We start from the raw sequence: 15,613 nt of genomic DNA, 5'->3' as shown, positions 1-15,613 counted from the left end.
TCTTTCTCTCTCTCTTTCTCTCTCTCTTTCTCTCTCTCTCTCTCTCTCTCTCTCTCTCTCTTTTTTTTTTTTTTTTTTTTTTTTTTTTTACACATGGTTTGACAAGGTTAAGGATCCTAGCTTTATTGACAAGCTATTTACAGGTTAAGGATTCCTAACTTTATTGACAAGCTAAGAGCTGTTACCTACATCAGCTCATTTGAAAGCATTTTTATTGTTATGAGACATACAAGTAGGGAACAGGATGAAGTTGGAGCCATCTGTGGGCCAGCATTTTCATTTGATCAACTGACGTTATCTCGTTGACATCATTATGCTGAACGAATGTGTTCCATACTCGAGTCATCCTGGGTATGTATGATCTCAGATGGAGTGATGTTCTGGAGAAGGGTACAGCCAGAGTGAAGTTGCTGCTTTCTGCCCGTCTTGTGGCATAAAAGCTTGTTTCGCGCTGTCCTCGAAGTGGATCCAAGTGTGGTATTTTGACAATATTGGCCTTGTACATAACAGTAAGGCCACCCACATCCCTCCTATGTTGAAGGCTCTGCTGAAATGACAGATCCATCCAGGATGGGTCCAGGCGAGAGATGAGACGTCTTGCTCTGTTCTCTACTCTGTCAAGCAGTCGCAGATGAGAGGGGGGACAGGCAAACCAAGAAAGTGGAGCATACTCAAGGTGTGAGCGTACTTGTGCCTCGTACAGTATCTTGCAACCCCTACTGTCAAGCAGATGCGAGATACGGCGAAGTGCTGTAAGCTTCCTGGCTGCCTTGTTTGCAAGATTTACAACATGGTTCTTCATGGTTAGTTTGGAGTCAAATTTCACCCCAAGGATATCAACTTCTTCTCCAGGTGCCAACATCCTCCCATTCATCCTTACTACTGCACCAGCATTACCATCATGGTGCCTAGAGACGATCATCATTTGCGTTTTCTCAGGTGCAAATGTTACTTGCCATCTATTTCCCCAAGCTGATATAGCTCTCAGCTGGTGATTGATGTAGCTTAGAGCAGCTGGCATTTCTTCTCTTGGATAAGTGAATGTCAGTGTACAGTCGTCTGCATATGCATGTGATTCTGGGATGAGATGAAGAAGGTCGTTGAAGTAGACATTCCATAACAGTGGACCCAGCACACTTCCTTGTGGAACGCTTGCCCCAATAGGATGTCTTGCTGATTCCGTTCCATTGAGGACTACACTTAGAGATCTACCATGAAGGTAATCACTGAGGAGACATAGCGTAGAGCCTGCAATTCCCAGTGCTTGAAGTTTTGCTAAGAGGCCCTGGTGCCACACCCGGTCGAAAGCGCCAGCAATGTCCAGTGCTACCACACAGCTGACTTTGGATTCATCCAGTGACTGGTGCCACTTAGTGGAGAGGTTTAACAACAGATCAGCAGCAGAGTAACCTTTCCTGAAGCCATATTGACGATCACAAAGTAGTGAGTGGTAGTCAAAAAAATCTGTCATTTGTCTTGAGATTATTGTCTCAAGGATCTTACCAGTGATTGACAGGAGTGACACTGGTCTGTAGTTGCTGATTTCTGCTCTGCTCTTCTTTTTGTGAACAGGGACTACATTTGCCTCTTTCCATGGAGAGGGCCATTTGCACTGTACTAGGCAGTGCTGAAAGATGCGAGTTAGAGGTGCTGCTAGCTGGTCTGCACATCTTCTCAACAATCTTGGGCTCAACTTGTCTGGGCCCACAGCCTTTTCTTGGTCAAGTGATTTAAGAAGGAAATGCACCTCCTCCTGCCTTATTGTCACCCCTGACAGTTTTGACACAGTTCTTGCAGCTAGCCAAGGAGGGTCCCTTGCTGGATCAGGAACTTGCATTTTGGTAGCAAAGTGTTCAGCAAAGAGGTCCGCTTTCTCTTGACTACTAGTAGAGGTGGTCCCATCCTGTCGATTTAGAGGTGGAATAAGTTCATCAGGCAGATAACCTTGTCTGTCCTTGACCAGGGACCACCAGGTTTTGGAGCCTACCCTACCTGATGCTAACTTTCTTTTAGTGTCCAACTCCCATTTAGCAATGGCCCACTTTTGAACATCACCCATATGCCTACAGGCTTGCATGTGCAAGTTCCTGTTATAGGTGGTAGGATGTCTCTTATACCTTCGCCATGCTTTGTACTTAGCAGTAGCAGCCTCTCTACAACGAAAGCCAAACCAAGGCTGATCTGTAGGCTTTGTCACATATTGCCGGTGAGGAATGTGTTCTTGTTGCAGATTAAGGATGTGTCCAGTGAAGGCTTTCACTTGGTTGTCAACATCCCCCTGGAGAAGAGCATTCCAGTCGGTGGTGGCGAGCTCAGAGCAAAGGGCTGGCCAATTACCTCTTTCCCATAGCCAGGTTGTGCGTGTGGACTCCTCACCTCGTTCTGTTGGGATCTTAAGTGTGGTAAAAACAGCCTTGTGGTCAGACGATCCAACGTACCCGAGGGGTTGACAAGTGACTATGCCTTCTGCCAGATCACTCACTACTGGGTCAAGGGAGGAGCCAGAGATATGAGTAGGGAAATCAACAAAGTTTCTCATGTCAAACACTGCAAGAAGGTCATCAAAGTCCCTCTGTATAAGGTGCTGGTTGAGGTCACCAACAATTATAATATGTTGACAGTTGTGTTGTAGCAGAAGGGAGTCAATATTTTCCATTAGGAAGTTGATAGGGTCTGCATGTTGCCACTGAGGTCTGTACATTGCACATGCTAGTACAGAGGTACTAGTGTTTATACAGAGCTTGAAGAACATCATTTCAAGATGTGTAGGGGTGGCAACATCTATGTGCTGGGCATGAACACTTTTAGAGAAGCACACAGCAACACCACCTCCTTGCCCTTGCCTGTCTCTTCTCATCCATGAGGTGTAGCCAGCAATTCTTGCAAAATTTTCTGGAGTCCTGTCATCCAAAAATGTTTCAACAACAGCTATCATGTCGGGACGTCGAGTGTTCACAAAGCTATGTGTGAGCTCTCCAACATTAGTAATGAAACCTCTAATGTTGGCCGACAGGATGCTGATAGACTGGCTCCTCATGATGAAGTGGTCAGCTTGAGGTGGTGGGTGTGTAGGGAATGTAAGGTGCCTGCCCTTGAGAGAGGTAGGGTACTGAGGCAGCTGCAGGGATGTAGGTCTGTGGTCTTGTATAAGGCCCAATCCCACCTGCTGGGCTGGGATAGGAGTAGCTGAGTGAGTGACGTGTGAGAGTGTTTACCAATTCAGAGATCCTGCTGGTTTGTTCTGAGAACAGGTCTCTAAACAGGTGGCCCTGTCTGTCAAGTTCCTTTTTCTTCCGACACTGGTCCTCCTTATGTCCTTTCTTGTAGCAGTAGTTACACCTGGTATCTCGCAGGCAGTTGTTGGCAGAGTGCCCCTTCCGGTGACAGCGAGAGCACAGCCTAGGTGCCTGGGAGGGTGGACTAGGATTTGTTGTACCTCCTGTGTTTCGCAGATTTGTCCTCGGATTCTGCCGCTGGAACTGTGTTAGTGGAGGGTGAGACGGCTGTAGATGTCTTCCTCCACCACGTCCTCCTCCACGTCCTCTACCCCGCCCTCTACCAGTTCTGACAGATGTGTCCCTGCTGTTCGTACTTCGGCGCAGCAGGTGATCAGGTGCAGTGATAGTTCCCTGATCACTAACTGCACCGTTCTCTGGTGGAGAAACTCCTGGCTCAGAGCTTGCTGTCGAAGCACTACTACCAGATTCTAGAATAGTATCGGCAGGTGTGCTGACAGGTGTGGGATCAGAGATGGTATGTGCACTGTCAAGTAGACTGGCAGTGGCTGAAGCAGAGATGTCAGGTGTAGGAGAATTAACAGATCCAAGGCTTCCCACGTTGCTGGGAAGAGGATTTGTTCCCTCTGTGGTGGTCAGAGGAATTGTGTTAGAATTCCCAAAGGTAGTGTTTTGAACTCTGTCAGTCTGTGGGACCTTAGCGATGACAGAATTCCACCAGATGTTTACCCCTGAGTTAAGCTCAGTGTGGGACTTCCAGTCTTTGTCAATAGTGTCGCCATCAGCTGAGCAGCTTACGTCACTTAATGTAGGCTTGCACTGACCTTCTACAATAGCTTGTAGGTTATCTAATGATTTGAGGAGCTCATGAAGTGCTTCCCTGTGATGGATTATCTTAGCTGCAACTTTACAACACAGCCCAAGAGGGCAGTCTTGATCTTTGGACAGGAGTCCCTGAGGTAGGACTTCTGAACCCTCCCCCTGTAGCTCCAGGCTTGTATCCACATATACCACAGGATTATGGATATCCTTAAATTTTCTGAAATTTTCAACCTGGCTGCAACAAAATTCTTCTCCTGGAGTGCAATCTGTGTGGCAGTAGTTGGAACAAGTAGGCTCTTTACATCCAAGAAGATCCTTGTCCCTTGTGGTATACCCACAAACACTGCAGTATCTACTGGGACAATAGCCAGATAGCGTAGATAATCTTGCTATTTTGCGGTGTGAAGTCATCCCAGAGGAGGCTTAGGTTTGAAGTTCACAGGAGAGAGAGAGGGTGGGTGGTGATGTCGTGGGTGGGGTGGAGGGTGGGTGGGTGGGGGTGTTTATAGCCGGTGGGTAGTGAGGGCGGGCGGCAGTGGGCCACTAGCTGGAAGTGTTGCCTTCTCACTATCACTTAATAAACACTGTTTATGCTGTCCACTTTCCACTAAAGGAAGATGTTACACAAATCACTGTGTTGCATTGTACCAGCCACGTTGTTATAAAGCACCAGATGCTAGTACATAGCACAAAACACATATAACATTAGACGCTCACTCTCTCTCTCTCTCTCTCTCTCTCTCTCTCTCTCTCTCTCTCTCTCTCTCTCTCTCTCTCAAAATTTGTGATAAATATTAAATGGCAAACTCATAATTACCATGACGAACTCTTTTTGCTTTAAATTGTTAAATAGTGTTGATATTTCTGTGAGGTTTTCTTTTTATTTTTAGTATTCTGTACCGGAGAAGGGGTTATTAGCCAATTTTTAGTAGGCTTTACAACACGCATGGCATACGGAGGGAACACTCTTCTTCCACTTCCCCGTGGAGATGAAAGACCACTGTAACATCACCAGCACCAGCTGTAACGTCTCTCCAGCTGTCACTAATATGTATATATATATATATATATATATATATATATATATATATATATATATATATATATATATATATATATATATATATATATATATGCAATAAGATCACAGTAAACAGGTGATTTCAGAATATGCAAAACAACCACTGTGAAAGAATAGAGAAATTCCAAGCGCTTTCTTTCACAGTGGTTGTTTTGCATATATATATATATATATATATATAATATATATATATATATATATATATATATATGTGTGTGTGTGTGTGTGTGTATATTATTTGACTAAAATGTCATGCAAATAGTAACGTATTCTTTCAGTAGATTTATAATCTTTACTGACAGCAGGATGGTCATGATCTTTACTGACAGCAGGATGGAATCTGAAGAAGTTAATAAAGAAATTGAAACAAGCTGAACACATAGCAGCATTAAAGAAATATACTTTCTGGGTAGACGATTCAGTGCCATTTTCTGGGATATTGAATATAAGGACGGCGTGACCCCTTGAAAGATCATCTGCAGATGCACAGTGCACAGCCTAGGTGGACTTGCACAGCGTTACACACACACACACACACACACACACACACACACACACAAACACACACACACAAACACACACACACACACACACACAATCGAGGTGATACTAATAAATCGAGTGGTTAATAACGTACTTTAGCTCAAGAAAGTAGACATGTGTGTGTTGCGAGAGGTGCTCAGACTTGTACAAGTCAAATATCAGCAGATATTGATGTCATTACTGAATGATTTACTTCCCTCCACATGTATACAGGAAGGGTGATCCTTTATTAATAATAGTAAGTGTACGTATAACGTGTACAGACCTTAAATACGTTATTATACATGATGTAAAATATACAACACAAGTTATTTAGGTTCTACCACTGGAGTAACAGCTTCGCTATTCTCGAATGCACGGTTCATATGAAAAAATAAACAGTGGATCACTGTAGATAAATAATTTTAATTACCACGTCACTGTCAGTTGATAATATATAATCAATGATTGGATTACACATCCAGTGAACATGAATCAACCTTGGTCCTCACTGGTATTATTCAGAGCTTGCCAGTAATGTTGATTCATGTGTCCGCAGGGGACGAGTTGGCTGGGGAGACACACAGGCAGTGTCCTACACACAAAGAATATCTTAGAAGGAGTGTCTTATAAAGAGTGTCTTATACGGAGTGTCTTACTGCTCCAACATAAAACTCAGTTGAGTCTTTATTTCTTTTCTTAGTTTACAGAACATTTTCCAGTCATCACATACTGTGGACTACCTTACATCTGTTAACATCTCACAGCATTTCCTGCACACACAAGGAACCTCTCCCAAACATGCTTGCCGTTAACATGTCTTTTCTTAAACAGGACAAACGGTGCTATGCATGCAGATATTCAAGACATGTTGCTAGGAACTATAAAAAAATTGACATAATACAGGCCACTAACATGAACATGGTTGAAATATCTGAGCTAAATAAAAGTAGAAGGAAAGAAGGAAGTTTTAACACTGATGGATCTGAAAACATCTGCAGCTGAAAAACACGCACTTGACGGGACAAGGACTCGCTGTCTCGCCTCTAGGAAGGTCTTCAGTGAAGTACAGACACCTGGAGGTCCGAAAACAGTGTTGGTTGGAGATAAATGAACGTAATTTATGTGACGATTTTTTTTTTATCCTGGGAAAAATAGGTTTCTTTCTGCTTAAGGTGAATGCATTTCCTCGGATTCAGGATATGATAAATGGGTTAATAATATAATGTCTAGCCAGGGTAACACCGAAGGAAGCAGAAAGAAGTTAGGTTTCTCTGTATCAAAAACAATTCACCAGCATCAAGGAACCACCCTTTAAGAACTAGTCCAGGAAGGTCTTCTAATTTAACTGAAATTTTAAAGCTCATCTCTAAAAGTCTCTAAATTCAGCTACTGTGACCAATATATGGGAGTGACTCCCTAGCCTGGGAGGGAGGGAGGTTTTCCTATGGGATTGGTCCGGGTACTGGTCATGGAATGTAGGAATGGGAGGCTGTTGGGCAGGAAGGTTGACCCTGAAGGATGGCCCTAGAAGGAGGGTTGGCCCTAGTGGGAGGGTTGGCCCTAGTGGGAGGGTTGGTCCTAGTGGGAGGGTTGGTCCTAGTGGGAGGGTTGGTCCTTGTGGGAGGGTTGGCCCTAGTGGGAGGGTTGGCCCTAGTGGGAGGGTTGGCCCTAGTGGGAGGGTTGGCCCTAGTGGGAGGGTTGGTCCCAGAAGGAGAGTTGGCCCTAGTGGGAGGGTTGGCCCTAGTGGGAGAGTTGGTCCCAGAAGGAGGGTTGGCCCTAGAGGGCTGGTCCTCGAGGAAGAAAAGGAGGTAGGAAAGACGGGAAAATTTTTCGTGGGAAAGGGATGTAGGGAGACCGATGGATTGGTCTTTCTTAAACGTTACACTTTTTCTAAAACTTTTTGGGATGATTGTTTGCATAAATTAGAATCTTGTGCACTCTGAGTCTAGTAGTTGGTATTCCCACTATCCTTGAGTCGGATTCAGTAACTTTTACTGACCAAGTTTAGAATATGTATCAACAACCATAGACCTACAAGAACAATATTAATAAATTACACAGGTATTTTCAATGCCATAGTGTTATTCTATTTGAAAACAAGTGCCAGACTATCATGGGTAGGACAACACCCGTCACAAGCTACACAGAGTATCTGGAGAACAACACTTGGCTAAGTTTTAACCAAAGAGAGGGATGTTATCTCCAGTTCTTTGGGTCATGAATTCTTGAGAAGCATCAAGGCAGCAGTCACCCCATGAAGGAAAGAATTTCCTTCATTAATTCTCCATCGCCAGTCTACCTTCATCAGCAAGAAGTAAAACATTACTAAAATTCATCATCGTGCGAGAGGAGATACACACACCTGGTGAACCAGAATAGTGTGAAGAGTAAGAACAGGTAGGTAGAGGTATGCGAGAGTGTGAGTGTGTGAGAGTGTGAAAGTGAGTGTGTATGTGTGTGTTATGGTCTCACCTGGAGCTCGTTGATCGCCACCCAGGAGTTGGAAGGGAATCCCTGCAGCATGGGCACCAAGAACTGCAGACACCCTGACCAGTGACCGATGAGAAGCATCATGGAGATAAGGTTGAAGATACGCATGAAGACGGACGCCATGTTGAGGAACTGTATGTAAGGAAAGGCAGGAGGAAGGCATTCAGGATAGCAGCTAGCGCTTGTCCTGGTCGACGGGGCGGGCTCTCTCAAGCACACCCACACTCTCCTATTATACCCATCATTATTGATTATAAGGTGTGTGTTGTACCAAGTCTTGTTACCAAGAGTTACACAGACGGAGGGCACAATATTTGGTCATTATATAAAAACAATTTAAATAAGCTTCATGATGTAACAAGTGACAGCAAATATAATACCAGAATTAAAATTTACCCACAAGTTTCTCACTAGACTAACCTAGGATGGTTGTCCGCTTTAAATTCCGAACATCTTGAGACTAGACTTTGTCAATGACGCGAGTTGAAGTTCCTCGACCTCAAGTTTAATCCAAAGTCTCGCCCGAAGAGCGTTCGGAATTTAAAGAAAACTCTATGACTTCCTAGATGCGTTGATTATGATTTGTTTGTGTGTGTGTTTTTCTCTGAAAGCTTTATCACATACCTGTGAGAAGCAAAAAAAGTGAACCACATGCACATGCAGGCCGGTCACTCTCAAAAACTCTTTTCTAAATTATTCAATATATATATATATATATATATATATATATATATATATATATATATATATATATATATATATATATATATATACATATATATACATATATACATATATATGTATATATACATATATATGTATATATATACATATATATGTATATATACATATGTATATATATACATATATATATATATACATATATATATATATATATATATATATATATATATATATATATATATACGCATGTATGGGTGTATATTAAATATAAACAAAATGAGTATTAGCTGACCAGTGCCAGGGAACAACTGCAGTTAATTAAGCACACGGAAAATATTTTTGTTAGTTTGATCAGAAAATCTCTTTGTTGATTATGTTAACTCCAAAGGAATGTTATGGGAGGATGTAGAGAGGCAGTAAATGGCACTGGAGTGTAGAGAGGCAGTAGATGGCACTGGAGTGCAGAGAGACAGTAGATGGCACTGGAGTGTAGAGAGGCAGTAGATGGCACTGGAGTGTAGAGAGGCAGTTGATGGCACTGGAGTGCAGAGAGGCAGTAGATGGCACTGGAGTGTAGAGAGGCAGTAGATGGCACTGGAGTGTAGAGAGGCAGTAGATGGCACTGGAGTGTAGAGAGGCAGTTGATGGCACTGGAGTGCAGAGAGACAGTAGATGGCACTGGAGAGTAGAGAGGCAGTAGATGGCACTGGAGTGTAGAGAGGCAGTTGATGGCACTGGAGTGCAGAGAGACAGTAGATGGCACTGGAGTGTAGAGAGGCAGTAGATGGCACTGGAGTGTAGAGAGGCAGTTGATGGCACTGGAGTGCAGAGAGACAGTAGATGACACTGGAGAGTAGAGAGGCAGTAGATGGCACTGAAGTGCAGAGAGGCAGTAGATGGCACTGGAGTGTAGAGAGGCAGTAGATGGCACTGGAGAGTAGAGAGGCAGTAGATGGCACTGGAGTGTAGAGAGGCAGTTGATGGCACTGGAGTGCAGAGAGACAGTAGATGGCACTGGAGTGTAGAGAGGCAGTAGATGGCACTGGAGTGTAGAGAGGCAGCAGATGGCAATGGAGAGTAGAGAGGCAGTAGATGGCATTGGAGTGTAGAAAGGCAGTAGATGGCACTGGACTGTAGAGAGGCAGTAGATGGCACTGGAGTGCAGAGAGACAGTAGATGGCACTGGAGTGTAGAGAGGCAGTAGATGGCACTGGAGTGTAGAGAGGCAGTAGGTGGCACTGGAGTGTAGAGAGGCAGTAGGTGGTACTGGAGTACAGAGAGGCAGTAGGTGGCACTGGAGTACAGAGAGGCAGTAGGTGGCACTGGAGTACAGAGAGGCAGTAGGTGGTACCGGAGTGCAGAGAGGTAGCAGATGGCACTACAGTGAAGAGAGGCAGTAGATGGCGCTGCAGTGTAGAGAGGCAGTAGATGGCACTGCAGTGTAGAGAGGCAGTAGATGGCACTGCAGTGTAGAGAGGCATTAGATGGCACTGGAGTGTAGAGAGGCAGTAGGTGGCACTGGTTGGGAAGATGCAGTAGATGGCACTGGCGTGTAGAGGGGCAGTAGATGGCACCCGAGACCTTAACACACACACACTATTTCTCAATGCCTGGTAACTCTGGCATCCCTGGCTCTCGTAGGCACAGTGCCAAGCTTACTGAACGCATCTCAGCACATTCACTATTTTTTTGAAAATTTATAGATGATATTCGCAGTAAATTAAAAAAACCGCACCTTGTTTTGATGGTGTTACTGTGCCTGGGAGAGCCAATCAGTGACACTATCAGTTTCATAGTGCCACAGTAAGACCAGTCTAGGAATCAAATGGTGTCACACTCAGGTCTACAAAGCCATGATCAGGACTACAGTGCCACGTCATGGCCACAGTGCCACAGCCAGGCCTATACTGCCAAGGTATCCCATGCATACACATATTTGGAGCGAACAAAACCAACCACAACCATGTAGTTAGGTTCGCCAGCTGTAACCACAGTAACCAGTCAACTTGTGGTGGTATACCACCGTAGATCTAGTGGTGGTAGGCCACCGTAGATCTAGTGGTGGTAGGCCACCGTAGATCTAGTGGTGGTATACCGCCGTAGATCTAGTGGTGGTATACCGCCGTAGATCTAGTGGTGGTATACCACCGTAGATCTAGTGGTGGTAGGCCACCGTACATCTAGTGGTGGTAGGCCACCGTAGATCTAGTGGTGGTAGGCCACCGTAGATCTAGTGGTGGTATACCGCCGTAGATCTAGTGGTGGTATACCACCGTAGATCTAGTGGTGGTAGGCCACCGTAGATCTAGTGGTGGTAGGCCAATGTAGATCTAGTGGTGGTAGGCCACCGTAGATCTAGTGGTGGTATACCGCCGTAGATCTAGTGGTGGTATACCGCCGTAGATCTAGTGGTGGTATACCGCCGTAGATCTAGTGGTGGTATACCACCGTAGATCTAGTGGTGGTAGGCCACCGTAGATCTAGTGGTGGTATACCGCCGTAGATCTAGTGGTGGTATACCGCCGTAGATCTAGTGATGGCAGGCCACCGTAGATATACCGGTGGTATACCACGGTAGATCTAGTGGTATACCACCGTAGATCTAGTGGCATACCACCGTATATATACTGGTGGTATACCCCCGTAGATCCAGTGATGGTATACCACCGTAGATCTAGTGGTGGTATACCACCGTAGACCTAGTGGTGGTATACCACCGTAGATGTAGTGGTGGTATACCACCGTATATGTAGTGGTGGTATACCACCGTAGATGTAGTGGTGGTATACCACCGTAGATCTAGTGGTGACCATTACGTGTACCGGGACATTGAGAGTTTTCAGGAGAGAGTTGGGGAGATCCTTCAATTACTTAGTTTATAGTAATCACTCCATCTGGTATATATCACACAGGGCTCCACGAGTCACTCCATCTGGTATATATCACACAGGGCCCCACGAGTCACTCCATCTGGTATATATCACACAGGGCTCCACGAGTCACTCCATCTGGTATATATCACACAGGGCCCCACGAGTCACTCCATCTGGTATATATCACACAGGGCTCCACGAGTCACTCCATCTGGTATATATCACACAGGGCTCCACGAGTCACTCCATCTGGTATATATCACACAGGGCCCCACGAGTCACTCCATCTGGTATATATCACACAGGGCCCCACGAGTCACTCCATCTGGTATATATCACACAGGGCCCCACGAGTCACTCCATCTGGTATATATCACACAGGGCCCCACGAGTCACTCCATCTGGTATATATCACACAGGGCCCCACGAGTCACTCCATCTGGTATATATCACACTGAGGGCCCCACGAGTCACTCCATCTGGTATATATCACACTGAGGGCCCCTTGAGTCACTCCATCTGGTATATATCACACTGAGGGCCCCACGAGTCACTCTATCTGGTATATATCACACTGAGGGCCCCTTGAGTCACTCCATCTGGTATATATCACACTGAGGGCCCCTTGAGTCACTCGACCTGGTATATATCACACTGAGGGCCCCACGAGTCACTTCATCTGGTATATATCACACTGAGGGCCCCAGGAGTCACTCCATCTGGTATATATCACACTGAGGGCCCCACGAGTCACTCCATCTGGTATATATCACACTGAGGGCCCCACGAGTCACTCCATCTGGTATAAATCACACTGAGGGCCCCACGAGTCACTCCATCTGGTATATATCACACAGGGCCCCTTGAGTCACTCCGTCTGGTATATATCACACTGAGGGCCTCACGAGTCATTCCATCTGGTATATATCACACTGAGGGCCCCACGAGTCACTCCATCTGGTATATATCACACTGAGGGGCCCCACGAGTCACTCCATCTGGTATATATCACACTAAGGGTCCCACGAGTCACTCCATCTGGTATATATCACACTGAGGGCCCCACGAGTCACTCCATCTGGTATATATCACACTGAGGGCCCCACGAGTCACTCCATCTGGTATATATCACACTGAGGGCCCCACGAGTCACTCCATCTGGTATATATCACACTGAGGGCCCCACGAGTCACTCCATCTGGTATATATCACACTGAGGGCCCCACGAGTCACTCCATCTGGTATATATCACACTGAGGGCCCCACGAGTCACTCCATCTGGTATATATCACACTGAGGGCCCCACGAGTCACTCCATCTGGTATATATCACACTTAGGGTCCCACGAGTCACTTCATCTGGTATATATCACACTGAGGGCCCCACGAGTCACTCCATCTGGTATATATCACACTTAGGGTCCCACGAGTCACTTCATCTGGTATATATCACACTGAGGGCCCCACGAGTCACTCCATCTGGTATATATCACACTGAGGGCCCCACGAGTCACTCCATCTGGTATATATCACACTGAGGGTCCCACGAGTCACTCCATCTGGTATATATCACACTGAGGGCCCCACGAGTCACTCCATCTGGTATATATCACACTGAGGGCCTCACGAGTCACTCCATCTGGTATATATCACACTGAGGGCCCCACGAGTCACTCCATCTGGTATATATCACACTGAGGGCCCCACGAGTCACTGCATCTGGTATATATCACACTGAGGGCCCCACGAGTCACTCCATCTGGTATATATCACACTGAGGGCCCCACGAGTCACTCCATCTGGTATATATCACACTGAGGGCCCCACGAGTCACTCCATCTGGTATATATCACACTGAGGGCCCCACGAGTCACTGCATCTGGTATATATCACACTGAGGGCCCCACGAGTCACTGCATCTGGTATATATCACACTGAGGGTCCCACGAGTCACTCCATCTGGTTTATGTCACACTGAGGGCCCCACGAGTCACTCCATCTGGTATATATCACACAGGGACCTCTTGATTCCAAGCTATTTTTTTCCCTGTTGTTATGTTTGCGTGCTTTGAAATCCTTGAATTTGTAAATGCTGTACAGTGTCTCTTTATTATTAATAGCAACATTGTCAACATTGTTGCTGGCCATTGCTTATAAGACAACCTTGTGTTATAAGCCTTTAACAACTTTGTTACAACCCATTAATAACCTTGTTATAAGCCAGTAATAACTTTGTTTAAGCCTATAACATCTTGTGTTACAAGCCAGTAACAACTTTGTTATAAGCCTGTAACAACCTTGTTATAAGCCAGCTAAACCTTTGTTATAAACCTATAACAAACTTGTGTTGGAAGCCAGCAACACCCTTATTATAAGCTAGTAAAACCTTGTTATAAGCCACTAACATCCTTGTTATAAGCCAGTGAAACCTTGTTATAAGCCACTAACATCTTTGTTATAAGCCAGTTAAGTCTTGTTATAAGCCAGTAACAACCTTGTGCTACAAGCCAGTAACGGCCTTGTGTTACAAGCCAGTAAGACAACTACTGGTACAACACCATCAGACTTACAGTGTCACAAGGACAGGTCTACTACATCACAGATTTACAGTGCCACTCCGTGTCACTCACATCCACTTTATTAAAGTTTCTTGCAACCCTAAGGCTGAAAATGTATATCCCAGCATCCCTGTGAATTGTCTATGTTCACTTATTCGTGATTCATTTATTTGAAACTGTTTATTCCTCTTCATCCACTCAGAGCCTTCAAGTATCATGTACGTCGCAATCATGTCTCCCATTCTAGAGTAATGTGGTAAATTTCTTTGAATCTTTCCTTAGAGTGCACACTTCTCACACTAATCTGGTTGCAAATCTTTGGCTCTTATATAGTTTCTGGAAATGCTCGATCAAGTAAGAAGTTCAAGTTGGTATTGTGAATTATAAGGAAAGCGGCATACGTAGTGTATCTAATGTGGTTTTAAAGTATGCTTTACCACTGTTCCTGAAGTATCTATCTTCTGTGAGCAGCTCGCTCGCACCACCTGTGAGCAGCTCGCTCGCACCATCTGTGAGCAGCTCGCTCGCACCACCTGTGAGAGTCATAAGTGATGTACTTTTCCAGTGATATGTTTGACGTACTGTTCACTCACGGATTTTTTTGTCTTAGTTGAGGTTTGTAGTCCCCCCCCCTCCTCTCAGTTTGTACTCTATCTCCGGTCTTCCTGCCTTCCATATATTAAGAGTGAAATCCATCATCCACCTCACTGGCCATCTCTGAAGTTTGATCAGATTTTCTTAGAAGACGTTCCTTTCCTGTCGTGTTTATGGTCATCACTGATTTTCAGTGTTACAGCCACCGCCGGGTCCATCGCTGGACTCTTCCTTGCAGTCTTCTGTTTTTGTCCTTGTATTGTAATAATTCCACTGGCTGGTGGAATTATTACAACACTATATAACAAAGGTGCCTAGCTGTTGCACACCTGTTTGAATTCAACTAAACCTGACTATCGTTGTGTAACACCTTTGATTATATATTGCCTCTCTCTGGTACACCTTTTTATTCAAATTTTACCTAGGCTTATCTTTGTTTATACATGTTCCTAGCTTCTCTGATTACTTATTATCCCTGTTTTATGTTTGACGCAGCTTCAACCATGGTTGAACCATGGTTGAACCATGGAGTCTGTTTCCCACATCTTTTCGTGTCTGGTATAAATCCTACACTACCAACACAGTAGTCTCTTTCGGGCTGTCACATTTTCCACTTTTCTTCACCAGTGTATTTCTCTCAGGAAACTTCTACTTCCTTCACAGTCATCTTTGCGGGTGTCTGGTTCTCTCCTTCCATTTCTCGTCTCCGGTACTTAGTTTACTAGATAAAGTACAGCACCGTGTGACGCTC

The 15,613-nt window shown here is 45.0% G+C and overlaps 1 protein-coding gene across 4 annotated transcripts in view; it reads right to left on the bottom strand.

The window, feature by feature from the left end:
• The window catches only part of Ih (hyperpolarization activated cyclic nucleotide gated potassium channel Ih), a 632,623-nt gene that overhangs the window by 32,417 nt on the left and 584,593 nt on the right, over positions 1 to 15,613 (bottom strand). For all 4 annotated transcript variants that reach the window (XM_070085523.1, XM_070085522.1, XM_070085524.1 and 1 more), the window contains one exon: positions 8,137 to 8,286. In XM_070085523.1, coding sequence (XP_069941624.1) covers positions 8,137 to 8,286 — 150 coding nt within the window. The remainder of the gene's footprint in view (positions 1 to 8,136; positions 8,287 to 15,613) is intronic.

The sequence above is a fragment of the Cherax quadricarinatus genome, chromosome 16 (genome assembly GCF_038502225.1).
Source record: "Cherax quadricarinatus isolate ZL_2023a chromosome 16, ASM3850222v1, whole genome shotgun sequence".
Taxonomy (NCBI): domain Eukaryota; kingdom Metazoa; phylum Arthropoda; class Malacostraca; order Decapoda; family Parastacidae; genus Cherax; species Cherax quadricarinatus.
This window is presented reverse-complemented; position numbering and strand designations above follow the sequence as displayed.